The 27,268-nt window shown below is 42.8% G+C and overlaps 1 protein-coding gene across 2 annotated transcripts in view; it reads left to right on the top strand.

Annotated features, from left to right (window-relative positions):
* The window catches only part of LOC126248423 (elongation of very long chain fatty acids protein-like), a 211,004-nt gene that overhangs the window by 146,824 nt on the left and 36,912 nt on the right, over positions 1–27,268 (top strand). For both annotated transcript variants that reach the window (XM_049949391.1, XM_049949390.1), the window contains exon 4: positions 17,698–17,778. In XM_049949391.1, the coding sequence (XP_049805348.1) occupies positions 17,698–17,778 (81 nt within the window). The remainder of the gene's footprint in view (positions 1–17,697; positions 17,779–27,268) is intronic.

The raw sequence follows: 27,268 nt of genomic DNA, 5'->3' as shown, positions 1-27,268 counted from the left end.
GACCATACACTTTATATTGTTAGAGGCAGCTTCTTTTAATTACAGCTGGATGTAATAAGTGTAAAAGTGCTCATTTATTTTAACACTAGAGGGCTTTACCATTTAGCAATATAGTACAGGTTTTATTCTGTGGCAGGATATTAACATTGGTACCAGGGTAGTTAGGGTGTAAGGAGAGAAGTTAACGAGGGAGCGGAGAGGGGTGGGGAGGTGGTGTAGGGTTGGTTCAGTGGTTACTTGTTTTAAACTAGTAAATCTTAAAAGTAAATCTTTTCTGAAGGAAAAATTTGTTTTTCATTTCAGTTTGGTCATTGAGTAGGTAGTAAAATGCTGTATTTGTTTAAATAAATATTTCAGTTTCTTAAAGGAGGTCAAGTATCGTGCCTTTGTTGGCAAAATGGAGTATTTGGTGATTTTGTTCCATGATATTTGCAGAATTATTGTGTTGGGAAAGATGTGAAGCAAAGGTGGATTTATTCAGGTTGTTAAGACGGAGTGAATATATACAGATATGCGGCAAATGGGCTTGTATACAACTGACTCTCGATAGTGTTGTCTAGTGGTTTTGGTGTTGTGAACGATTTTATTTTGTATTGTTGTTGGTGAAGATGCTTATTTTTTATGAATTATGTCTTGAAGCGGTTGGCAATTTGGTGAGAAAGGCAAGCTTATAAATGCGGCCTTTTTTATGGGTGGCTGTTCAACAGTTGGTTGATTTAATTTTGCTGTATGGGTTAGTTTATCTATTATTGCAGGGTTGCACCTATTGCTGGAGGCAATTGATTTAATTATTTCTGTTTCTTTTTGTCTTTCACTTGTGCCCACTGGGATTTTAAGCATGCAGTTAACCATTGTTCTAAAGAATGCATTTTTTATGTTGGTCTGGATGCCAAGAGTATTTGGGTATGGTAATATTGGTGGTTGTTGGCTTTTTGAAAATTTGAAATTCATGCTTTGGTTTTTTATTTGAGATTGTTACATAAAGATAGTTAATGCCCTCTGGTGTTTCATGTTCTACTGTGAATTGAATTTTGTTGTGTATTTTATTAAGTTCTTTTGCTAGATTTTCTATTTATACTGTTCGATTTGAACAGAATGAGTGTGTCATCAACTTAACGTTTGTAGTAAAGCAGCTTACCTTGTAGTTGGGTCTGAGATCTTAAAAAGTTGTTTTCAAGATTATTATGTCTATTAGCAAACCTGCAAGACTACTACCCATTGCCAATCCATCTTCCGGAATGTAAAAGTTGTTGTTGAACAGGAAGTAGTGTGAAAATATAAGCTCCAGGATCTCCAGGAATTAATAGATTTCAGCCCTATCCATTGTTCCATCTTTAATTTGTTATTAAACTGATTGTTTCCTTGACAGGTTCGTTTACATATAGGTTGACTATGTCAAGACATGCAAATTTCGATTTGAAGTTTAAAACAGATAAATTCCGTGTTCTAAAGACACTAACTTCTACGAAACTGATTTCGCTGAGTGAACCACGGTTCAGGCTGTCTTTGAAATCTAAGACAACAGCAGTAGAAATTACTAAATTCCTATTTGAAAAATGAACTTGGTACCAATATCTCTGTAATTAATACAGTTTTAACGAGTGATCACACGTCGTTTAGTGAAGACTTGCTTAAAATTAATTTGTGTGATAATATGATTATGATATCATAACAGATCCGGAAATACTTCAGATAAACCGCTTACTTCAGTTACCTTTTTTGCGTGAACTAGACTGCATAATTCCCGTGTCATTCTGATTTGCAACCTTCTAAATAAATTAATCGGTAGAAATATTAGGTTTGCAACGAAAACTGTTGCTTTTATGTTGGCATTGGGTGGTTCTAAAAAGCTTTAAGAAATAGTTAATGATATTAACCCTCAGAATCATATCAGAACATGTAGTTCTGAGATTCAGATTTTAGGTAATCACGGGGAGAACTCTTTTTTTTTTTTTTTTAGGCAGTTATGATTATCTGTAACAGGTAAACGCTATGGAAACGAATAATTATTCTAACCACAAAGAAGATCGTTAATGTGGAAGCTACTGAAACTAAACGAGAAGCTACATCGCTTTTCTCTTAAACTTTCCTCTTCAGAAGGACTTCAGATTCAGATGATGACAGCTCGCCTGAGTAGCTTCTTGCTTCATAGTGGAAGAGTAAATTTACCTTCCATTATTTTTTCATTACTTAAATGTTACCCGATGTCTCTATCTACTTGGTGTTAAGGCATCTGTCTGTAAAAGCTGGAACTGTTTGGCGTGACATTCAAAATTTAGTCTTGGTAACTACCATAATCCCTGAACCTGTATCATAATAAAAGTGCCACAGAAGTAATAAACCACGCTGTTTTCCGCCAAAGTACTTCATAAAGATAACTAGACAACTTGTAATGCTCCTCGGTTTCCGCGAAAGAAACCGCCCGCGTGACTAGAGCAATAAATTACCTACGCAGTTTCGCTACTTGACGTAATTGCGATATGCCGCTTAAGGAAATGTGTCACCGGATCGGTATGAACTTACTACACTGAGATCGCAAGTTTCTCTAATGAAAGCCATCAGCTTCACTTTTCCCCACGAAACAAGATAAACAAAGTTACACATTCTGCGCCAAATGTTTTAGCCCTACGACTATTTGATTGCACTCTGGGTCTTAGTCCTGCCCATTGAGCCACACAAAATACACTACGAACAGTCTGCACCTACCCCCAAAACGGTCCTATCAACGTCGTAGGAATGTCAGAAAAGAGAAATTCCATGATAGTCGTAAGGTTCATAATCACATACAAATACCAGTCCATAAAAGCAAAGCTTTTTACATCCAGTTTAACAAATCTCACTACATACGTTTCCTACTACTACTACTACTACATCTATACTCCGCGAGCCACCTTACGGTGTGTGGCGGAGGGTACTTATTGTACCACTATCTGATCCCCCCTTCCCTGTTCCATTCACGAATTGTGCGTGGGAAGAACGACTGCTTGTAAGTCTCCGTATTTGCTCTAATTTCTCGGATCTTTTCGTTGTGATCATTACGCGAGATATATGTGGGCGGTAGTAATATGTTGCCCATCTCTTCCCGGAATGTGCTCTCTCGTAATTTCGATAATAAACCTCTCCGTATTGCGTAACGCCTTTCTTGAAGTGTCCGCCACTGGAGCTTGTTCAGCATCTCCGTAACGCTCTCGCGCTGACTAAATGTCCCCATGACGAATCGCGCTGCTTTTCGCTGGATCATGTCTATCTCTTCTATCAATCCAACCTGGTAAGGGTCCCATACTGATGAGCAATACTCAAGAATCGGACGAACAAGCGTTTTGTAAGCTACTTCTTTCGTCGATGAGTCACATTCTTAGAATTCTTCCTATGAATCTCAACCTGGCGCCTGCTTTTCCCACTATTTGTTTTATGTGATCATTCCACTTCAGATCGCTCCGGATAGTAACTCCTAAGTATTTTACGGTCGTTACCGCTTCCAATGATTTACCACCTATGGCATAATCGTACTGGAATGGATTTCTGCCCCTATGTATGCGCATTATATTACATTTATCTACGTTTAGGGAAAGCTGCCAGCTGTCGCACCATTCATTAATCCTCTGCAGGTCTTCCTGGAGTACGTACGAGTCTTCTGATGTTGCTACTTTCTTGTAGACAACCGTGTCATCTGCAAATAGCCTCACGGAGCTACCGATGTTGTCAACTAAGTCATTTATGTATATTGTAAACAATAAAGGTCCTATCACGCTTCCTTGCGGTACTCCCGAAATTACCTCTACATCTGCAGATTTTGAACCGTTAAGAATGACATGTTGTGTTCTTTCTTCTAGGAAATCCTGAATCCAATCACAAACCTGGTCCGATATTCCGTAAGCTCGTATTTTTTTCACTAAACGTAAGTGCGGAACCGTATCAAATGCCTTCCTGAAGTCCAGGAATACGGCATCAATCTGCTCGCCAGTGTCTACGGCACTGTGAATTTCTTGGACAAATAGGGCGAGCTGAGTTTCACATGATCTCTGTTTGCGGAATCCATGTTGGTTATGATGGAGATTTGTATTATCTAAGAACGTCATAATACGAGAACATAAAACATGTTCCATTATTCTACAACAGATTGACGTAAGCGAAATAGGCCTATAATTATTCGCATCTGATTTATGACCCTTCTTGAAAATGGGAACGACCTGCGCTTTCTTCCAGTCGCTAGGTACTTTACGTTCTTCCAGAGATCTACGATAAATTGCTGATAGAAAGGGGGCAAGTTCTTTAGCATAATCACTGTAGAATCTTAAGGGTATCTCGTCTGGTCCGGATGCTTTTCCGCTACTAAGTGATAGCAGTTGTTTTTCAATTCCGATATCGTTTATTTCAATATTTTCCATTTTGGCGTCCGTGCGACGGCTGAAGTCAGGGACCGTGTTACGATTTTCCGCAGTGAAACAGTTTCGGAACACTGAATTCAGTATTTCTGCCTTTCTTCGGTCGTCCTCTGTTTCGGTGCCATCGTGGTCAACGAGTGACTGAATAGGGGATTTAGATCCGCTTACCGATTTTACATATGACCAAAACTTTTTAGGGTTCTTGTTTAGATTGTTTGCCAATGTTTTATGTTCGAATTCGTTGAATGCTTTTCTCATTGCTCTCTTTACGCTCTTTTTCGCTTCGTTCAGCTTTTCCTTATCAGCTATGATTCGACTACTCTTAAACCTATGATGAAGCTTTCTTTGTTTCCGTAGTACCTTTCGTACATGATTGTTATACCACGGTGGATCTTTCCCCTCGCTTTGGACCTTAGTCGGTACGAACTTATCTAAGGCGTACTGGACGATGTTTCTGAATTTTTTCCATTTTTGTTCCACATCCTCTTCCTCAGAAATGAACGTTTGATGGTGGTCACTCAGATATTCTGCGATTTGTGCCCTATCACTCTTGTTAAGCAAATATATTTTCCTTCCTTTCTTGGCATTTCTTATTACACTTGTAGTCATTGATGCAACCACTGACTTATGATCACTGATACCCTCTTCTACATTCACGGAGTCGAAAAGTTCCGGTCTATTTGTTGCTATGAGGTCTAAAACGTTAGCTTCACGAGTTGGTTCTCTAACTATCTGCTCGAAGTAATTCTCGGACAAGGCAGTCAGGATAATGTCACAAGAGTCTCTGTCCCTGGCTCCAGTTCTGATTGTGTGACTATCCCATTCTATACCTGGTAGATTGAAGTCTCCCCCTATTACAATAGTATGATCACGAAACTTCTTCACGACGTTCTGCAGGTTCTCTCTGAGGCGCTCAACTACTACGGTTGCTGATGCAGGTGGTCTATAGAAGCATCCGACTATCATATCTGACCCACCTTTGATACTTAACTTAACCCAGATTATTTCACATTCGCATTCGCTAATAACTTCACTGGATATTATTGAATTCTTTACTGCTATAAATACTCCTCCACCATTGGCGTTTATCCTATCCTTGCGGTATATATTCCATTCTGTGTCTAGGATTTCGTTACTGTTCACTTCCGGTTTTAACCAACTTTCCGTTCCTAATACTATATGCGCACTATTTCCTTCAATAAGAGATACTAATTCAGGAACCTTGCCCTGGATACTCCTGCAGTTTACCAATATTACGTTAACTTTTCCTGTTTTTGGTCTCTGAGGACGGACGTTCTTTATCAACGATGAAAATGTTCTCTCTGGTAAGCCGTCAGGTATTTTATCGTTTCGCCCAAGGGGGGGGTCCCTCTAACCTAAAAAACCCCCGTGTGCACGCCACACGTACTCTGCTACCCTAGTAGCTGCTTCCGGTGTGTAGTGCACGCCTGACCTGTCTAGGGGGGCCCTACAGTTCTCCACCCAATAACGGAGGTCGATGAATTTGCAACCATTATAGTCGCAGAGTCGTCTGAGCCTCTGGTTTAGACCCTCCACACGGCTCCAAACCAGAGGACCGCGATCGACTCTGGGCACTATGCTGCAGATATTAAACTCAGCTTGCACTCCGCGTGCGATGCTGGTTGTCTTCACCAAATCAGCCAGCCGCCGGAAGGAACCAAGGATGGCCTCAGAACCCAAGCGGCAGGCGTCATTCGTTCCGACATGTGCTACTATCTGCAGCCGGTCACACCCAGTGCGTTCAATAGCTGCCGGAAGGGCCTCCTCCACATTACGGACGAGACCCCCCGGCAAGCACACAGAGTGCACACTGGCATTCTTCCCCGACCTACCCGCTATTTTCCTGAGGGGCTCCATAACCCGCCTAACGTTGGAGCTCCCTATAACTAATAGGCCCGCCCTCTGTGACTGTCGGGACCTTGCCGGAGAATCGGCCACTGGCCCAACAGGCGAGGCATCCTGTGGTGGCTTGGAAACGATGTCATCACCACTAGGAAGCACCCCGTACCTGTTGGAAAGGGGTAAGGCAGCTGCCACGCGGCCAGATCCCACCTTGGCCTTTCGGCCAGGCACGCGCGAGCCCACCACTGTCCGCCATTCACCCTGGAGTGATGGCTGACCGGTAAGATGCTCACTGCCGGAAGACGCAGCGACATCAGGGGTTCCATGTGATTCCAAGGCCACCGAAGTAGGCATAGGTCTCACCACAGTTGCCCCAACGCCACTACGAGCCGACGCCTGCGCCTCGAGCTCGATGAGCCTAACAGACAAAGCCTCCACCTGCCCCCGAAGAGTGGCCAATTCTCCTTGCGTCCGCTCACAACAACCACAGTCCCTACACATGACTGTGTTTACCCTACTCTATACGGTGACAAATTCCCAAGATAATCTTCTGATGAGCTACTCTGATAATCAAGAAACACTCACTGAAATACGAGACGCGAAAACTACGCTAGGTTTTCCCAGAAAAACTATTTAAAGGCTAAGCGCAGCAAATAAGTACAAAAACGCTTTATACAAACAGTACTCGCTGCTGCTGGTGCTCTCGCTCTGGCTGTCACTAGACAACTGCTGATTCAAGTGACTAGTGGCTAACGGCCGCGAAACAAACAAAAGACGGTTTTAGGGCGCTTTCTGTTCTAAACGATCAAGAAAACACTAAGAAATATAACACGAAAACTACGTAAAGTTTTATCAAGAACTGTTAGTTACTATGCAGAGCAGATAAACACAAATAGAATCCCTTCCTTAGTGGAAGGTCGTAAACAAAGTGCAAAATAAACGCTTTATACAAACAGTACTCGCTGCTGCTGGTGCTCTCGCTCTGGCTGTCACAAGACCAGAACCTTCTCTAGCTACCGCTGCTTCATTAACATTCTAGCGTAACATAACGCTACCGATAAATACCCGAACGCCTAGGGTGGAACAGTGTCTCCGGCAGACCACACTATTTTAGTTGCCCACACAAAGGACACGTAGCTTTGATTTCACATCCACCAGCGACATTCCATAAGTTGTCATCCGCGCTGGCAGTGGAATGGAACGTAACTCTTCTGACTTGAAATATAATTCCTTCGGTCCCTATAGATTTAGTTTCACGAAAATGAGAAACTGAAGAAAAATATAACCCTTTTTTGTCCCCTAAGGCGCATAGACCTGTCTCGCCGTTCACGAGGATACAAGGACTATCCTTAGAACTATCTCGTCCCACAAAAGTACACAAAATTAGTTAATGATTTCTTTCAGCCAATTGGCACTTTGGCGCCTTCTCTGTACAAATGGTACACTACACCGTCAAAGGTGAGTGGTACACTTAACTGTCTGAGCATGCCTCTAGGACCCAATATGAACGTAAGTTGTTTTCTTCCTGTTACTTCTGAACAGACGACTCCATTCGGGTACAGGACTACCAGACAAACGATATGATGGAGGACATAAAATTAGTGACGGTAATGGGGATGAGATCAGTGAAGATGCAGTGACATGAAATAACAGTGCATTGAAGCTCGTCCCAGTTACCTCCATTCAATGCCCGTGATATATATATATCTCACTTGGCAGAGTATTTCACTTGGGAATCACTGATAGGTTCCAATAGGTCCTGTTAGCTTACCAAAATTGACAGAATTCACACTCTCAGTGAGAAGTACGTAAGCACCTTACAAATAGTAGTCATCCAACAGGACAAGAGAATCGAAGTGCAGACAAAGAAGCGTCGATTATCTATCAATAACTCAGAAAAACAAGACACAGTTTATATCGTCATTAACTTTCACACTCCACTATGGTGGTTTCGGAACGACCCGAATCTCTAGTAGCTTGCAACCAGCCTCCAAACAGCTTGAGTCGTATTCCTGTCAAGCAATTCATTCAGTAATTCTGTTCTTGAAGGTCTTCTACGATCTGGCAGCGACGCACAGAATGCAAAGGCATGCAAGCGAGTTTTCTCCAGGCCACAAACATGTCTCAAGACGTGAGAAGCAGGCCCAAGCAGCGGCGCGCAAGGCTAGGCTGCCGTTGGCAACTTGGGCCGCGCCATCCTGGCCCTAGTTGGGCAGCTCTCCGCTCTCCTGATACAGCACAGTATGCACCTGGCCACCCACGTGATCGTACATCGAAGGCAGAAAGCAGAGAAATTATACGTGAAATATGTGTGTGAAAATGAACTGGAAGTCTCTCTCTCTCTCTCTCTCTCTCTCTCTCTCTCTCTCTCTCTGTCTGTGTGTGTGTGTGTGTGTGTGTGTGTGTGTGTGTGTGTGTCCGTCCGTCCGACTGTTTTGCTGCCTTCAGTGGAGGGGCAGCCCTGTAATTTTGAACTGACTGTATTGGTGTACTAAATAAATAAATAAATAAATAAAAATACAGCGGAGACTTATGTTTTCATCACAAAAACGCTGGAATGCTTCAGCTGCAAAATTTAGTATTACTCAAAACTTAACTGGACTCATGGACTCTGTAAACACAATGCGAAGCACTAGTGCTTTCGACAAATATGATACCGTAAATACTATGGATGTGTGTATGAACGTCCTTGTCACAAAAAATTATGGATGGATGTAAGAATGTCTGTCTGGTGTTCCTATACTGTCTAAAACATTTTAAATCCGTTACACCGACGACTACTAAAGAAAATGCCTTTTAATCCGCAACATTCAGCAGACACTAAGCCTAGGGCACCGGTTCCAATACGCAGTTTTAATCTGCCAAGAAGTGTCAGATACAGTTTATTCGACTGCGGACCATATTCGTTTTCTCTACTGTGATATCGAGAACTCTTTACACTGAGTGACCAAAGAAATAGAATAATATTTTTGCTAGGCAAGTGTGGCCAGTAATCTGACAATAGGGTATAAATTTGCAACTCGGACTAAGAAATACGACAGTATATCTCATAGGGATCAGTCGTTCTTTATAAAGTTAAAGTTCAGAGAGCATACGTTCCTCCTGGAGGAGACAACCAATCTATTCCATAACGAAATTTCACTCTGCAGTGGAGTGTGCGCTGATATGAAGCTTCCTCGCAGATTGAAACTGTCTACCGGACTGAGACTCAAACTCCGGACCTTTACCTTTCGCGAGCAAGTGCTCTACCGACTGAGGTACCCGTCCTCACAGTTTCAATCCGCAAGGAAGTTTGTCAGTGCACACTCCGCTGCAGACTGAAGATTTCATTCTGGAAACATATCCCAGGCTGTGGTTAAGCCATGTCTCCGCAATATCATTTCCTCAGGGAGTACTAGCCCTGCAGGTCTCGCAGGAGAGCTTGTTATGTAGGTAGGAAGGTAGGAGAATGGGTACTGGCGGAAGTAAAGCTGTGAGGACGGGCCGTGAGTTGTGCCCGGGTAGCTCAGTCGGCAGAACACTTTCCCCGAAAGACAGAGGCACCGAGTTAGTCTCGGTCTGACCGCAGTTTTAATGTGCCAAGAAGTTTCAACCAGTGTATTGCTTCCTCCAAAGTATCTCTCACAAAAGATAGTGGAGGTAAATTTAGAGAGATTAGGTCTCACGTGGAAGCTTACGTCCAATCGTGCACCCACGAAGTATTTGCGAGTGGAACAGGAAAGGGAGAAGTGACAGCCCTACACGAAGTCCCCTCGCCTCATGGCGTAAGGTGGCTTATGGAGTATAGATGCAGATGCAGAGCCGGCCAGAGTGGCCGAGCGGTTCTAGGCGCTACAGTCTGCAACAGCCTGACCACTACGGTCGCAGGTTCGAATCCTGCCTCGGACATGGGTGTGTGTTGTCCTTAGGTTAGTTAGGTTTAAATAGTTCTAAGTTCTAGGGGGCTGATGATGACCTCAGATGTTAAGTCCCATAGTGCTCAGAGCCATTTGAACCATTTTTTTATGGCTACCTGAGTGCAGATAAAACACGCTATGGAGACAGCGGTCATTGGGGCTCTTCTATGGCTATGTACTTTCCTCTTCATGTTTACCTCATCCTTACTTCAGTTTCAGCTAAGTTGGGTCGGCCAAGACCAATGAAATCTAACCATTATTGGGAAAATACACTAAAGAACGATGAAGCACTTGGCGAGTTGACAAGTTGGACTATTTAACACATTTTCCTTGTGAATCCTTCGTAATTCTTACTCTTATTTCATGCCCAGTTAAAAAGCGCGTTTGCACGTGCCAGCTTTGGCTGACAGATTACTTTCGTTCTTCTCTTCCCAAAATCCCTTCACGAGTTCGCTGGGTTATTTCTCGCGTTCCTTTAACAACTGTTTCCCAACTTTCCTCCGCGAATGTGTGATGTGCAGCTAGTATTTGAAGTTTTTCATCCAGTTATGTGATGTTCATTGCTCATATATTCTGCTTAGCTTCTAACAAAGCAAGCTTCAATTTTTGTTTAATCTGTTCGACACTAAGGCGACAAATCGTGGGACAGCGATATGCACATAGACGGCGGTAGTTATCACGTACGCAAGGTATACAAGGTAGTCCGTTAGTGGAGCTGTCATGTGTTCAGATATTCATGTGAACAGGTTTCCGACGTGATTATGGCCACACGATGAGAATTGCGACTTTGAACGCAAGATCTTAGAGCTAGACGTATGGGACATTCCATAGTGGATATCATTAGGGAATTCAATATCAAGAGATCCACAGTGTCAAGAATGTGAAGAGGTAATACCTCTCATCACGGTTACCGCAGTGGCTGACTGCGTGCGCTTAACGACCGAGAGCAGCGACGTTTGCGTAGTTGTCAGCACTACCAAACAAGGAACACTGCGTAAAATAACCGCGGAATTCAGTGTGGGATGTAAGACAACTGTTAGGCCAGTGCGGGGAAAATTGGCGTTATGAGCTATGGCCGCAGACGATCGACGCGAGTGACTTTGCTAACAGCACGTCGCGTGCAGCGCCTCTATTAGGCTCGTGATCATATTGGTTGGACCCTAGACGACTGGAAATCTGTTTTCTAGTCGGACGAGTCCCGATTTCAGTTGATAAACGCTGATGGTAGGGTTAGTGTGTGGCGCAGACCCCACGAAGCCATGGACCCAAGTTATCCACAAGGCACTGCGCAATCGTGTTGCCTCCGTAATGGTGTTGGCTGTGTTTACGTTGAATGGACTGTATCCTCGGTTATGTTCAGCTACTTGGAGACCATGTGTAGCCATTCATGGACTTAATGTTACGAAACAACGATGGAATTTTTATGGATGATAATGCACAATGTCAATGAGCCACAATTGTTCATGATTGGTGTGAAGAACAATCTGGACAATTGGAGCGAATGATTTGGCCACCCCGATCACCCGACGTGAATCCCGTCGTACATTTGTGGGACATAATAGAGACGTCAGTCTGTGCACAAAACCTAACACTGGCAACTCTTTCACAAGTATGCAACATGGCTCAGTATTTCTGCAGAGGTCTTCAAACGGCTTTCTGAGTTTCCATGCCACGCAAAGTTGTTGCACTACGCTGAGCAAAATGTGGTCGAGCTCGATATCAGGAGGCATCCATGACTTTAGTCACCGCAAAGTAGTTTAAGTTAAAATGTTGTTTCCCGTTCCTTAGATGTGACGGTAGAACTTAAGTGTCTTCTGCGTATTGCATCAGTGAACTTGTCTGTTGCCGCGTAGAGGTATATAGTTTCTTTCAGTCCATATGAAATTTATAGTAATGGTACCATAAATTTGTCTGAATTTTTCACTCTTCGTTCCGAAGTTTATTAATTTTTAAATGACTTCCTACAGATGTAGTTTGAGGTATTATAATTCTTCACGAAAAAGAACTGTTTCGTTACCTCGAAGTCCCGCATTACACGATATCACTCCTATTGTTGTAATTTCATATTACTTTACACGTTTGCTCGAGTATTATGACTCATTCTAAATAGGATTTACTGTCTAGTCCAGACGGTAGTAAGATTTATCGGAGATATTTAAAAGAAAACAAAATAGAATTTGTCCCATATTTTGTTTTTAGTTGGATCTTATATTTTTTATGTAAATTTTCCATCAAATGATTATTCTCATAATTGGAGGACCGAGCGAAGTGGCGCAGTGATCAGTACACTGAACTCGAATTCGGGAGGACGACGGTTCAAACCCGCTTCCGGACATCATAATTTAGGTTTTCCGTGATTTCCCTAAATGGCTTCGGGTAAATGCCGGGATGGTTCCTTTGAAAAATCACAGCCGACTTTCTTCCCCATCCTTCGCTAATACAATGGGAGCGATAGCTTTGCTGTTTCATCCACTCCACTCAAATCAACCAAGATATTTACAGGCCTGTCCTTGATGTAATCTCTTGTAACTTTCCTATGGCGTATTTGGTTTCTTCACTAGCCGTAGCGAAGACAGACAGATCGTCACTTTCTCAGTCCTTAAGTCTCGAGGCCTACTCCCCGGTTTCTTTCCACGATTCTCTGATGACATTGTCTAACACTACACTAAACAGAAGTGGAGAGGTCACCTTCTTGTCAAGCACCTGTACTCACTTCAGCAGGCTCAGATATTTCTCGAAGGTATTTGAGATGTCTCCTTAGTCTGGTAGACTACTTCTCCAGTCTTCCTGTTTCTTCTGAGCTGTTCTAAAGTGTCCACAATAGTTTGTCATGTAATAAACCACCTTAAAGTTCACAAAGGTGACACGTTTGTTAGTACTTCGATATATTCTTAATACTGTCTTTAGACACCGAATCTGCTCGACACTGTCTGCTTCTGCTGCAGCCTGCTTGATAATCACCAGTCAAGTGTTCTGTTTGCTGTTCAGTTCTGTTGTTTAATGTGGCCTGTTACTCTTTTCCGTAGCTGCCTATCGTGATCGTGTGGTGTATCCATGAGCAGTGACAGATTACGAGAACCTTTGTTGACGCGTGCTGCACAAAGCAGAAGCTGAACGGAGGCAGTAATTGTTTCTCGAAGCGCCACATGTTAACGCTTCTTAACTGGCACGCGCGAACGCAGTGACGAAACCTGCTGTACTTTGCGGGCTGGTTTATGGCACAACATTATTTGGTCTTGGGAATGCTGCTCCAGTTTCGAGGAACGCACTCGAAGAACTATTTTATAGCACAGAAACACTGAAGTTCCGATAGTTATTGAAGTCAACACGATATTCAGTTCAGAATGTTCCGTGCGGTAGGGATATTTTTATAAGTCAGTTTTTGCCTAGCTCATAGTCACATTTCAAACTACTGTAGAAGATTACATAACCTCTCCTAGATGTGCATCGCACTGCGGCTTTTTCTTTCTTTATATCGTAGGACCATCAGAGACAGAGCTAGTCCCTTAAGTCACTATATTTATACTGCGCAGAAGGGGTTTAGAGAGACGAAAACGAGGCGTTCTCCGTATTATGTACATAAGACAACATTAAAGTTACAAATATTCTGAAGTGAAACTATTGAACCCAATACAGAGATATCGAAAGGAAGCTTTAGAAGTTACATCTGAAAACTTGAGGTTTATGAGTCACATTTTTTTCTATTCTGTTGTAGCATATGGTTAAAAAACGTACAAAATACATACATCTGTAGAGTGAAGAAGGAAATATAAATATGTAATCTTTTCTCCTCTTACTAAGGTTTACTGCTATGATTTATTCTGAACGAGTCAGTTATATTGAACACCAATCCGCTTTGGTGGAGAGTGGTGGTGCTGAAGAGAGGTGGGCGAGAGGTTACTGTCTGTGTACTGTGGTTAAGAGGGTAGCTCTAGTATTCCTAAATGCATGAACAGTGACCTACAGGAAATTCGCTGCCTGACACTGATAGTCGTTGTCTAACCTAACGACATGCTTTAGAATCTGCATCTTCGTAACTGTTCCGAACACCACTGTACTGTACATTGCAGATACTTCGTAACTGCATTGTCGCCTTATTGCCCTATTACATTCACGCATGAAATGACAAAAAAATGACTCGATATTCCTCGGTACATTCCCTACCCTCTCCTTATTTTTCATGGTCCCTGTGCGACACAGGCGATGCAGACAACAGATTCGTTTCGCATCCTCGGATACAGTCTCTAAATGCACCCAAGACGATTTCGTAATACCGTCGCAGTTTTTTTTAAGTTTCTTTGTTTAAGTTCCATAAGAATCTGAAAAGTCCCATATGGGCTCCAATAGCCCATTAAGGGGAGCCGGAGGTGCCTATGCTGCCCATGTTAAAATCACTAAGTTTGAGGAATATTTATGAATAAACTACCAAATAGAAAAATTTGAATTTTTTTGTTACATATAGAGTTGTTTAGTATTGCAGTTATGACAGAGGGATTTTGGAGTATCTTTTCTAGTTTCCTTCCAATTATTTTTTTTATTAATGACCCAAATTTTTTTACAAATAATTGCTTTATAATCAAACTGAAATGAAACTACTGAACATATTGCCAAATGGCTGTGTTACAATGTAAGTTTGACCACTAGGAGTGCTGTATAAAAATTTCATCTCTAGCTTGAGTGGATTTTGAGAAAATGTTCCTTATATTCGAAAAATTCTAATTTACGGGAAATGGCTATCAAAGTTTCTCAATACATTCCTGCACTGTAGGATGGATTATCAGGGTCTTCTTCTTCATCCTCCAAAAGCTTCCTCTTCTGTCTTCTTTTCTGGCCTGTTGTTCCATCATACTTCATATGCCTTTCTCTTCTTTCTGCTCCTCTTAGCCTTTCTCTGTCAATATTTCTTAGTGCTCGTACAGTTCACCCCAGCTGTAAATCCTAATGCCTTCAAGAACTTCACACTGTTCCCTTGGTTGTAGGTTTCTATTGCATCATAAATGCCAAAGTGCAGTGTTTTTATGCTTACAAACACCCTTTTAGGAATCACTTTCCAAATCAAATTGTTTACGCTCTCATTAGGATTCTGCGTCTTTCCGTGTAGACATTTGTGTAACAATTCTGGCTGTGCTAAGTCATGAAAAAATGGTTTTATTGCATTTATCACAGCTGTTGGCAAACCATGTTTGTGATCATAGTCCTTTTTTGCATTATATTTGCACCAGGAATCTTTTGGGCCCAGGCTGTGTTGAGGGTATTCATTTGAAGAGGCAGTATGAAGGAACAATGCCCACACTGCTTTTCGCATGTCACTAACATTACTAGTATTTTGCCTTATAGCATACCCATAGTATCTCTGTAGACGTTCAATCACCTCATCAGTAAGCCTGCCTCTCCCTCCTATTGTCTTTCCATCACTGAGCTTACTTGAACCCAAAGTTTGTTTGAGCCTTCGAAGCCGTGCACCCATACGCTTTTGCACATGCCCAATGCAGTCCAACTTTTCGACTAAAAATTCATTTCCATATGGTTTCAGTTCCTCTAGTCTTGAAACCTTTGGAGTCACCATCCCCAAGGTAGTATTTGTACCTAACGTTGTATCTGGGAACTGAACGTTCAAAAATTTGTTTCACTCCATCCACTTCCATTGCTCCACTTGATCCACTAAAATTTGCCTCACAGGTTCTACTGTGCTCTCCTTCGATTTTATTTTTGCACCTACAATGTTTTGATATTACAACATCTATCACTTTTGCACTATCACCACAAGTAGCAGTTACAACCCCATTCAGGGATTTATGACCCCTCTTTTGCCACTACCAAATCCCTCTTAGCGCTTCATTTGTCACAGAAAACAATGTAGCCAACCCTTGCACACTCGCTGTATGCGTAACATAAGGCGCTGTATGCGTAACAGGCCGAGAAAATCCCAAGCAGTACGCCAGGAAGTCACGAGAGGGTGGTAGATGCATTCAGCGGCCGCCAATTTCCTCTGCAGGCGTGGGGGAAAATGGTAATAACTCCACTTCTAGGGCGAGTAGAACAATAATTCAAAGTTTAACTTAAAGAGGAATGTTCCAATTAATTTTCGGTAGCAAAAGAAATCGTAATTTTTTGGATTTGACCACCTCCGGCCCCCCTTAATAAATAGCAAGGTGGCGTAGTGGTTAAGGCAGTGAACTATTTGGGGTGTGTGCACTTCAGATCCCCATCCAGGTTTCTATTTTCCATTGGTTGATTAACTCTATTAAAACGAACATCGGGATGGTTCTTTAGAAAAGGACACGTCCGATTCCACTCTCCTTGATCACGCTTGTCCAATCGGATTATGCTCCGTCTTAGATGGCCAAGTCGTAAAAGGGACAGTAAACTCTGATCTCCACCCCTTGCTTCGAACTGTTGAGATCATCGCTACGCGTCTGCATTCGTTTGCTTTTCGCTGCAGCGTCTATACGCAGCTAATATCGTGAGAAAAACAAACTGATGGCTCCATAATTACAATAGAAATCGTAAGGAAGTGCAGCACAAATAGGCGGATTCTGTTTTCCTGAACTCATCAAAAATGAAAGTGGCTTAACTGAAAAGTGGAAAATGAGACGAAGTGTGCCAAAGGGCAAGGGACAAAGACTGATTAACATTTACACGGCAATCCAAAGAAATACTTCTGTTCTTTCTCTCTGGCGACGAATTTTGAGGGAGATATTCGTATGCTGGCAGCCTTGAAACTCTGATACGACCAGAACTGACGGTACGTAAATGCCGAGAAAAACGTAAAATTGTCAAATTTTAATAGATGGGGAAATATGTAAAATAAGTAGTGTGAAATTAATATTGAAGATTTTAAACAAAGCTGCGTGGTCAGCGACCGTTTACAAAGCAAAATTAAACCAATAACAGCACTTTGTCGCAAAAAATAGGTCTTTGGACCTAGATTCGGCACTATTATGAGTGCCTTCATCAGAAGTAAAACACTCAAACTGATTGTCGCGTATAACGTAAATATCAGGCGATAAAGTTTGTCACAAAATTTTTGAAATAGAATACGTAGAAGGCAAGCCACTATCGACTGCTCACACGTGTCGAGCTACAGGTAGTCTGATGCTTATTTTTTGCGACCGAGGGCTGTTATTACTTTAATTTAAATATTGAAGACATGATACGTCGATGCAGGAAGAGCTGACGAGTGAAGCTGCTTCAGCTTGCACACGGCTAAGCTGCAGACTAAGATGCTTGCACATGGAAAGAAATTTCTCAGCTAATGACTAATTTCTTTATCCACAATATTCATCAATAGCCATTTCTGTTCTTCACGCAACAGACAAATATCTGACTAACCTGTTAGCTGTCCTGTGGAAATGAGAAATTCCGTAATCTCTACTTAAAAAGAGACTTACTCTTATACTGATGTGGGTGTATTGATACTTGCAGTATATTGCGGTTTATCTTTAATCTCTTTGCTGTTCGTGAAATCGGTTGATTACCAAATCTACTTAAAATTTGTTTTTGCTGCTAATAAGTATTGGCTTTATTCTGTCACGAGTCTTCTCTTGTTTCAGTTACTCATGGGTGGCTGGTGGAATAGGTACAGCTTCCGATGCCAACCCGTCGACTACTCGAACGATCCCGTCGCTCTCAGGGTGAGTATATAACACACTAAATGTCAGAAATTCTACGTCTATCAGTGTTCTTCGAAGGAAAGGGTTCTCTCTCTCTCTCTCTCTCTCTCTCTCTCTCTCTCTCTCTCTCTCTCTCTCTCTCTCTCTCTCTCTAGATCAACAGTAGTCTCAAATACAGCTTAAAGACAAAAGGGATGTATAATTAAGCTCAATAAACTTTCACTTTCTCAAGATACTCATAAGGATTGTTAACAATACGTGCTGATTTTTGTATAATGATTAAATTTGAACCGTAAATGTAGTCCAAAAGACATCACTTAATTCGTAGTGCACCAGGGCATAGTGTTAAGCTGCCTGTGACTTTCCCTACACGCTATAATTGATTTGATTTTAGTAGGGAAGTTAAAACAGCTCTGGTCTAACTCGCCACTGCTCGCACCGAAACATAGTTTGTGTGGTATCGTCCCCTGTATGTCTAGTAAAGCCAACCAATGCCCTTAAATAGTGCAAGGATTCCCTTTACCAGTTCTCCGTTAGACACAATTTCTCCAGGTCTAGCTGTCCCGAAAATTCTGTCTCTTGCTCTCCAATGCAGTGCATTCGAAGATAAGGTGCGATACAGACTATTCACTGTCATCACAGAGCCTACATTTAGGATCTTCTTCCTTTATACCCACTGTATGTAAGGGTCTTTTGAAATTCCCATGGTCGGTCATCAGTCAGACCACGAGTTTAATCTCTTTCCTGTTCAAGCCCAGGATTACAGAGCTTCTTTTAAAACACGGCTTTGGCATCATTACCTTCCCATGTTTTTCTTTATAGATCTTGATCCAGCATTCTACGTGCTGTCTTCTGAGCCAGTTCCGTAGTTATAGCTTGATCATAGCCTTGGTGATTGTCAGGACAGGTTCCGGTCCAATGAAGGGAGTCTTTGCTCCCATCCTGCCAATCTGATGCCGGCACGGTAGCTCAGTGTGTTGGGTCAGAGAGCTGCTTGGCCACTGTAATAAATAAAAAAAAATAAAAAAAGAACTGAGTGAAAGCATCAACAACGAACTTCAACGGATGTCATGTGACGTCCGCAACGACCAAATACAACGATCAGCCACGAAAAAAAAATAAACAATCTGTCGGCTTCTTCATTGCCACCGATCCCTGAGTGAGTGGCCATGGATCCTCACAAGGTTTACCCAATTGCTTCCCCCTAGCTCCACCAGAACTCTGTGACATTCTGCAACAATCTTAGATCTTGATGCAGGAGCTGACAATGATTTCAGGGCTGCCTGGTTGACTGAATAGATGCAGGTGCTACGGTCTTTGTAGCACCTACGCACGTTCTCCTCCACACACGCCCTGATTGCAGTGATTTCGGCTTGGAATACTGAGGCCAGTTTTCCTAGAGAGGTGATGCCCTTCTGCCTTGGCTGAACGCTGTACACCCTGGCCCAGCGCCTTGGTCTGATTTCGACCCATTAGTGAACCAGACAATATCCCCCATATAGTGTAGAACTGTTTTTCACACTGCTCCATGCTTCCAATTATTATATTGTGAGACTTGTTGAAGAAGTTGGGAGTTGTTATATAGTCGACCGGCATCTCCCCAACCATTACTATATTTACCTCCCTCACTATTTTGTGTTTCTGGATATCCCAATGAGATCCAGTTTTTACCAGTTTTGAGCCTGTATGCACCGATGCTGCCTCCATCTTGACCCTAATTTGTAAGGGAGGCATATCCAGCATGGTTTTCATCTCAGCAGTTGGTGAATAGTTAATGCCATCTTTTATGGCTAAGCAGGCCAGTCTCTGCACCTTAGCAAGCTCCTTAGCTGCAACCTGCTGTTCTACCTTCTTCCACCATACTGTCTTCGTAGGAGATCTTAGGTCTAACGACCGTGGTGTATATCCAGTGCGTACCTGTGCGGCTTAGGCTCCCGTTTTTGCCACAAGCTCTTCTGGTACTCAATAACGCACATATCGCCTTGGAGCAGATGCTCTTTATATGAAGGGTCCATGATAGTTTCTCATCTAAGGTTACCCACAGATATTTCACTATCCTCTTAACAGGTAGAGTTTCATCGAAAATCTTTAGATTCCAACTTAAGTGTTGGATATGCTCCTTCGTGAATGGTACCACAACAGTCTTCTTAGAATTAACCCTTAGATCCTATTTCCTGCACAAATCTTGCACAATGTCCACCTCACCTTGTGCCATATTCCTGACTGTGTCAGTAAATTTGCCAAGTATTACAATGACAAGATCAGCTGTGTATTCTTGGCAAAAGCATTGTCTGGAATTTAGTTCCTAGATGAGTTCGTTCACCACTAGATTCTACAATAAAGGGGGCAAAACTCCTCATTGTGGACAACCTCTAGTGGTGTTAGTTACAATCTTCACATTCATCATGGTGGCCTCTACCTTCTTCCACTAAGAATGGCCCTAGTCCACCTACATATAGTGGTCCCTAGGTCATGCACCTCTGCTGCCCTAACCATGGAATCGTAGGTTATGTTACTAAAAGCCCCCTCCATGTCCAGGGAGATGTAGAGGGCTATTTCCTGAAAGTGAAGTGCTTTCTCCACCTTCCCAACGAGTTGGTGGAGAGCTGTCTCACAAGATTTACCTGGTTGATGTGCATGTTGGTTTGAATATAGAAGAGCCCTAGTCAGCCTCCTCTCCCCAACATGTACATTAACTAGTTTTTCCAGTGTTTTAAGAATGGAAGAGGACAGACTGATTTCTCTCATATCCTCGGTCTTGGTATGAACAATTCTCCCTGGCTTTGGAATAAAGACAACCTTCACTACCCTCCAGGCATTGGGAATGATTCCTGCTGCTAGGCTAACCCTGGATAACTTGCATTGGACTCTTAAAAGATTCTCTCCTGCCTATTGCAGGAGAGCTGGAAAGATTCCATCTGGGCCAGGTGACTTGAACGGTTGGAATGTTCCCACCGCTCATCGGATTTTAGTGAAGTCGACACACTCCTTAGCCGATTCCCACTCCTCTCTTAGAGTGCCTGAGAACCATTGTCTCTCAGGGATCGCATTCTGGTCTGTGTTATCCACCAGAGCATGTTGATGGAAGTGAGTTTTGAGGAGCAATTCCAGTCTCTCATGAGCTGTCTTTGTATATCCCCCATCCTACTTCCTCAACGTACCTCCTGGATTAGTTGGTACTCCTGTGAGGATTTTGTGAAGTCTGGCTTGAGCAACCATGCCCTTCACTTCCTTTCAGAATGCCTTCCAGGATGTCTCCTTTGCTTATCTAATTGCAAGGTTGTATTAGACAAGGGCCTCGCGATATTTTGCCCATTGCCCTTTGTCTCACAACGTTAAACAGTCTTCGTATCTGTCTGCTTTGTTTTTCCAAGTTTTTGTTCCACCAAGGCACACTCATGTTTGTGCACTTCTTGGTGATTGAGCAGTTGTTGTGGTAGGAGGTCACTATGGCAGAGGTTACAGCTTCTGCTGCTTCCTCAAACTCTACTGGATTCCTTATTGAGGTTTTAATTCTCGATGAGCTTAAGTCCAGGTCCCTCCTATATATCTCCCAGTCTGTTTTCCTGGGATTCCTATAGGCCATGGTCCTTCTGATTACCATTTCAACCTTGAATTTAATGTACATGTGGTCTGATGAGGATGGCTCGAACGCCACATGCCTTTGTTTGATATAGCTGCCCATCATCAAGGAACCAAAGGTTATTGACATAACTTCTTCCCTTCTGCTGTTTCTGAATGTAGGTTAATCACCCCTATTCAGGACCTCCAAGTTGTTAGATATGAGAAATTCAAGAAAATACTCACCTCTACTGCTGGTGTCCTTGCTGCCACACATCAGGTTGTGGGCATTGGCATTGGCATCACATCCAACCAATAGTTGGTCGCCTTGATGATGGCAAACTTCCATCAGTTTCCTCACCTCCAGACGAGGAGGAGGAGAGCGGTCTTCTTAAGGGAGGTATGCTGAGGCCAAAAAAAATTTCCCTTGTGATACCTTCCTCAAGTTGCTGCATCCTGATGGTCATCAGGTCCCTGGAACAGAAATCCATCATTCACATGGAAGAAATTCCATTTTTAGATTTCTAGCATAAATAAACTTATCTCCTGTACCACCAAGGCCCAATACACCCAGTTATGTAAGTAGGGTTCTTCTATCAGGGCCACGTCCACTTCCTTTGTCCCCAGGCGACAGCTTAGGGCAGCAGTGGCCCCTTTACTTTGGTGCAGATTGATCTGCAGCACCTAAAGTCTCCATCTTGCAACCATCATTGCTTTTCAGGTCTTTGATTACCCTGACAGCGACCTGTGAGAACCCTTAAAACAATTTCAGGTCTTGCTCTCGCATCGCCTTCAGGGACTTCTCACAGACCTCCACCACAAGGGTTTCTCTTTCCGGTACAACCGTTTGGTTGATTACTCTCAAATCCTCTGTCGAGACTTTTGGGTTCTAAACCCCTATTTTCACGAACAGAGTCTTTGGAGGGACATCCTTAATGATCTTTGTTACCCATATTGATACCTTTGCGGTCTTAAGTAGTTCAGCTGCCATCTTGACCAGCAGCTTCACATCCTCCCACAGTGATATCATGGGCACCTTATCCTTAAGCTGCCCCATCCCCCCCCCCCTTCAATCTTTTCAAAGAGGGCCATCTGCACGAGCTGCTCCTGCTGTGACGTGATACTACCAGTGGATAGCTGCCTTGGATAACTGCCATCCTAAAAAACCCAGAATGCAGTACTATAGGTCTGTTTCTTGCCTCCGCTTTTCCTGGACTCACTCATCCTGAGAGGAGTGAGTCTGATTCCTCCCTTATCCTCTTGTTGCCTGTCTTTGACGTTAAGGGTGTCTGCGTATCTCCTTCAACCTGAGACAGTTTTTTCTTGGGGGTCTTGGGTTCAACACCTTTTAATTCCCTGCACTTTTGTCTGGGAAGCCATTTTTTCCTTCCTTCTGTTTCTGTTCCCTGAGAAGTTTCCTCCTCTGGGCCCCAGGCAAGGCTTTAATCTTAATCTGGTCCAACTTCTCAGTTACAGTTCCCACTTCTTGATAATTTCTAGATACTGATTCACTAGTGGGAGTGCATTCCATCGGTCCTGACCCCGATGTTAGGGTGTCTGAGGTCTCGGTTTGTTTTCAATTATTTTCATCAGTCGTGTACATCTTGGTACCACAAGATTTGGGGGTCTACACGGTCCACACCTCGGAAATGCCGCGTAGTGTAAGGCTACTTACTCAGGGAGGTCCCGGTATCCCTGAGTCTCCGTTTGCGACACATCTTCCCATGTGCCGCGCACTCCTCAGCAGGGATCTCATCACACTTTGGGTTGGGGAAGGGAATTGGGTAAGGACTAGGAATGGATAAGGAAGACAGGACGTTATGGAGCACCTTCAGTCTGATCCATCAGCTAAGGCCTTCCTGGTAGTAGGTCCTCTACCTTCGGTATAGCCCTCAGATTCACGCGGCTACGCAAGCTTCTCCGCCCACACAGACAGAGCTTCGTCAAGTTGTTGTCCCCAGGAGAGGACACGCTACAATCCTTTAAAGTTAATTATTAACAGACCACAAGCAATTTTATTTTCAATTTTTTTTGACAGGAATAAAGTAGGTACTGAGCAATTACCATTAGCAAATTTGAGCAATATCAAAAAGTTTCTCGATTGTGAAGACAATTTGTGAGAAAATGGATTCAGTTACTTTTTTAATGTATAAGTATGACGAAGTTGGCCAATATTTTACATTTAGTCACTCAACAAATGTGAACAAAACCTGCTGGCAGGAAGTCTCACATATGTCACAATTAAGTACAGAGTATTGGTTGAGAGTTGATCCATAGGAACTTAACGTAACAAATCGGCATATACATGTATGTTGCTGCGAATGAGGTAGAATATAGAGGGTCATCAGTACAAGTAACTAGATTACATTACCTGTAGGATTGTGGAAATTCATGGCTCGGAAATATACTTTCATCCTTTGTGACATTGGCTTTTTTATATGAACTAAAAGAGTTCGAATATACAAAGAGTACAAATAAGATACCGTCAATTTCGAATTTCAGAATGAATTTTCACTTTGGAGAGTACGCTGATTCGAAACTTCTTGGTAGATAAAAACTGCGCTGGATCGAATTCTAGCACGAAACCTTTGCCATCCGCGGGCAGTCAATCTACTGACAGCTATCCTGTGACTCCCGACACGCCCTCGCAGCTTTACTTCTGGGAGTCTGGACAGTAGGAGGGAGGTCTGGCAGAAGCAAAGCAGAGAAGGCGTGCCTGGAGTCGTTAGAAAATAGCTCGATCGGAAAGATTCCGTATTGGAATTCCAGACAGGCACAGAATCTTAATGTACTAGGAAATTTCAGGATCGTGTTTGATGCTACTAGGTTATTGCATTACACAGATGTATGTGATGAACTGAAATCGGGTGTAGCTTGACTTCAACTAATCAGATTTCGTTGGTGCAACCAGGCCGTTATAGTCGCTGCCAGAGACGGAGATTGGAAAAAACGCCGGAATCGCCTAGTACGGGGCTCTGGTCACGACATAAGATGGGGTTTAAGAGGAGCGAGTTTCAAATACCATTCTGTCCATACAGATTTAGGTTTTCTGCGATTTTGATAAATCGCCTAATGGACTAGCTTGTTCTAAATATTACAGCAAACAGGCAGTTGTGAAAAAGCAACGATTATGGGAAGGCTTGAATGAATTCACTATTACAGCAAGAATATTTGCGCATCATCTTATAGCTATAATCCTAGCCGAAATAATTACGCTGTAAACATAAAGTAATGGGCCTCAAAAGTGTTAAATTACGATGAGTACTCGGAAACTAAGGTCCATTAGACGCTAAGTGGAAACCATTGTGAATATCCGATGGAACTTTGCACAGATGTGTTGGACAGTGTCTTTAGTGTGCTTGTCGATCTCTTCACGTCGCTCTTTTCAGTTCAGAGCGCAAAGTGATCACGTAGAATTGCTTAAAACAGCGTCTCCCGCAGGGTATGTGGATCAGGTGAGAGATTTCGCCTGAAGCTATGCAGACCATGTAACATAAATGTTTGCGTTTCTTTCTTAAATACAATTGTTAGCCGCATTCTGCAGGGACAATGAAGACGCTCCTGCAGCGTTTTCGATTGGAAGTGTTTGAGCACCCACAATAAAGCCCTTAATTGGCTCCCTCCGATGTTCATCTCTGCTCACATGTACCGCTGGCTGCGAAGAAAACATTTTGGCACAAACAACGGAAGTGAGACCAGCTTAGAGAAGTGACGGAAAGCACACGCGGCTGCTGGATAGCTAGTACAATGCCACGACAAATGTCTTAAGTAAGAGCGGTGACTATTGAAGGTGTGGCTAACTGTTTAGAATAATATTTTTTTTTACTTTATTTTTTTTTTCGCTGTAGTCATTTCGCGATTGATCGGACGTTGCTTTCCGAACAGCCCTCGTACTTCGAGGATTATTTAGTATCTTCGTCCACAGGTTCCAGCTAAGCTTAATACTCCAGCTTCCGTGTGTGCAAGCGTATATGTCGGTTTTAACAAGCGAGTTTTGTGGAAATCTTGAGAAACAGCTAGTGTTGTTGTTGTGGTCTTCAGTCTTGAGACTGGTTTGATGTAGCTCTCCATGCTACTCTATGCTGTGCAAGCTTCATCTCCCAGTACCTACTGCAACCTACATCCTTCTGAATCTGCTTAGTGTATTCATCTCTTGGTCTCCCCCTACGATTTTTACCCTCCACGCTGCCCTCCAATACTAAATTGGTGATCCCTTGATGCCTCAGAACATGTCCTACCAACCGATCCCTTCTTCTGGTCAAGTTGTGCCACAAACTCCTCTTCTCCACAATCCTATTCAGTACCTCCTCATTAGTTATGTGATCTACCCATCTAATCTTCAGCATTCTTCTGTAGCACCACATTTCGAAAGCTTCTATTCTCTTCTCGTCCAAACTGTTTACCGTCCATGTTTAACTTCCATACATGGCTACACTCCATACAAATGCTTTCAGAAATGACTTCCTGACACTTAAATCTATGTTCGATGTTAACAAATTTCTTTTCTTCAGAAACGCTTTCCTTGCCATTGCCAGTCTACATTTTATATCCTCTCTACTTGTACCATCATCAGTTATTTTGCTCCCCAAATAGTAAAACTCCTTTACTACTTTAAGTGTCTCATTTCCTAATCTAATACCCTCAACATCACCCGACTTAATTCGACTACATTCCATTATCCTCGTTTTGCTTTTGTTGATGTTCATCTTATATCCTCCCTTCAAGACACCATCCATTCCGTTCAACTGCTCTTGCAAGTCCTTTGCTGTCTCTGACAGAATTACAATGTCATCGGCGAACCTAAAAGTTTTTATTTCTTCTCCATGGATTTTAATACCTATTCCGAATTTTTCTTTTGTTTCCTTTACTGCTTGCTCAATATACAGACTTTCTCTAAGTCTACAAATGCTAGAAACGTAGGTTTGCCTTTTCTTAATCTTTCTTCTAAGATAAGACGTAAGGTTAGTATTGCCTCACGTGTTCCAGTATTTCTACGGAATCCAAACTGATCTTCCCCGAGGTCGGCTTCTACCAGTTTTTCCATTCGTCTGTAAAGAATTCGTGTTAGTATTTTGCAGCTGTGGCTTATTAAACTGATTGTTCGGTAATTTTCACATCTGTCAACACCTGCTTTCTTTGGGATTGGAATTATTATATTCTTCTTGAAGTCTGAGGGTATTTCGCCTGTTTCATAATCTTGCTCACCAGATGGTAGAGTTTTGTCAGGACTGGCTCTCCCAAGGCCGTCAGTAGTTCCAATGGAATGTTGTCTACTCCGGGGGCCTTGTTTCGACTCAGGTCTTTCAGTGCTCTGTCAAACTCTTCACGCAGTATCGTATCTCCCAGCTAGTAAAGAAGTAAAAAGACAGGAAATTTGGTCAGGGCGTCTTCAGGAACATTAGAGATGGTCAAGGGTTCAAATACCCGTCCGGTATCCACAATTAGGTTTTCTCGGTATTCCTGAAATCATTTCTAGGGCAAATGCATCGATGGTTCCTTTGATAAAGAAGTGGTCGATTTCCTTCCGCCGTCAGAGCTGGTGCTTCAATCTTTAATGAGTTCGTCGACGGGATGTTAAACTCCGCTGTGGCCGAGCGGATCTAGCGCTTCAGTCCGGAACCGCGCTGCTGCTACGGTCGCAGGTTCGAATCCTGCCTCGGGCATGGATGTGTGTGACGTCCTTAGGTTAGTTCGGTTTAGTTCTAAGGGACTGATGACCTCAGAAGTTAAGTGCCATAGGGCTCAGAGCCATTAGAGATGGAACAAACGCTAAGATGGGTAATGACTTCTGCCGTTGATTTTGAAGAAACCATCTTGATATTTGCCTAACGTAATTTACAGAAAGAACTGCAAAAGTTGTTCAGAACGTCTGAACAAGAATTAGAAACAGGGCGACGCCGAATACGAATATAAATCACTCCACGCCGCAGTTAGGTGGATGATATGTGTA

The sequence above is a fragment of the Schistocerca nitens genome, chromosome 3 (assembly GCF_023898315.1).
Source record: "Schistocerca nitens isolate TAMUIC-IGC-003100 chromosome 3, iqSchNite1.1, whole genome shotgun sequence".
Classification (NCBI taxonomy): domain Eukaryota; kingdom Metazoa; phylum Arthropoda; class Insecta; order Orthoptera; family Acrididae; genus Schistocerca; species Schistocerca nitens.
This window is presented reverse-complemented; position numbering and strand designations above follow the sequence as displayed.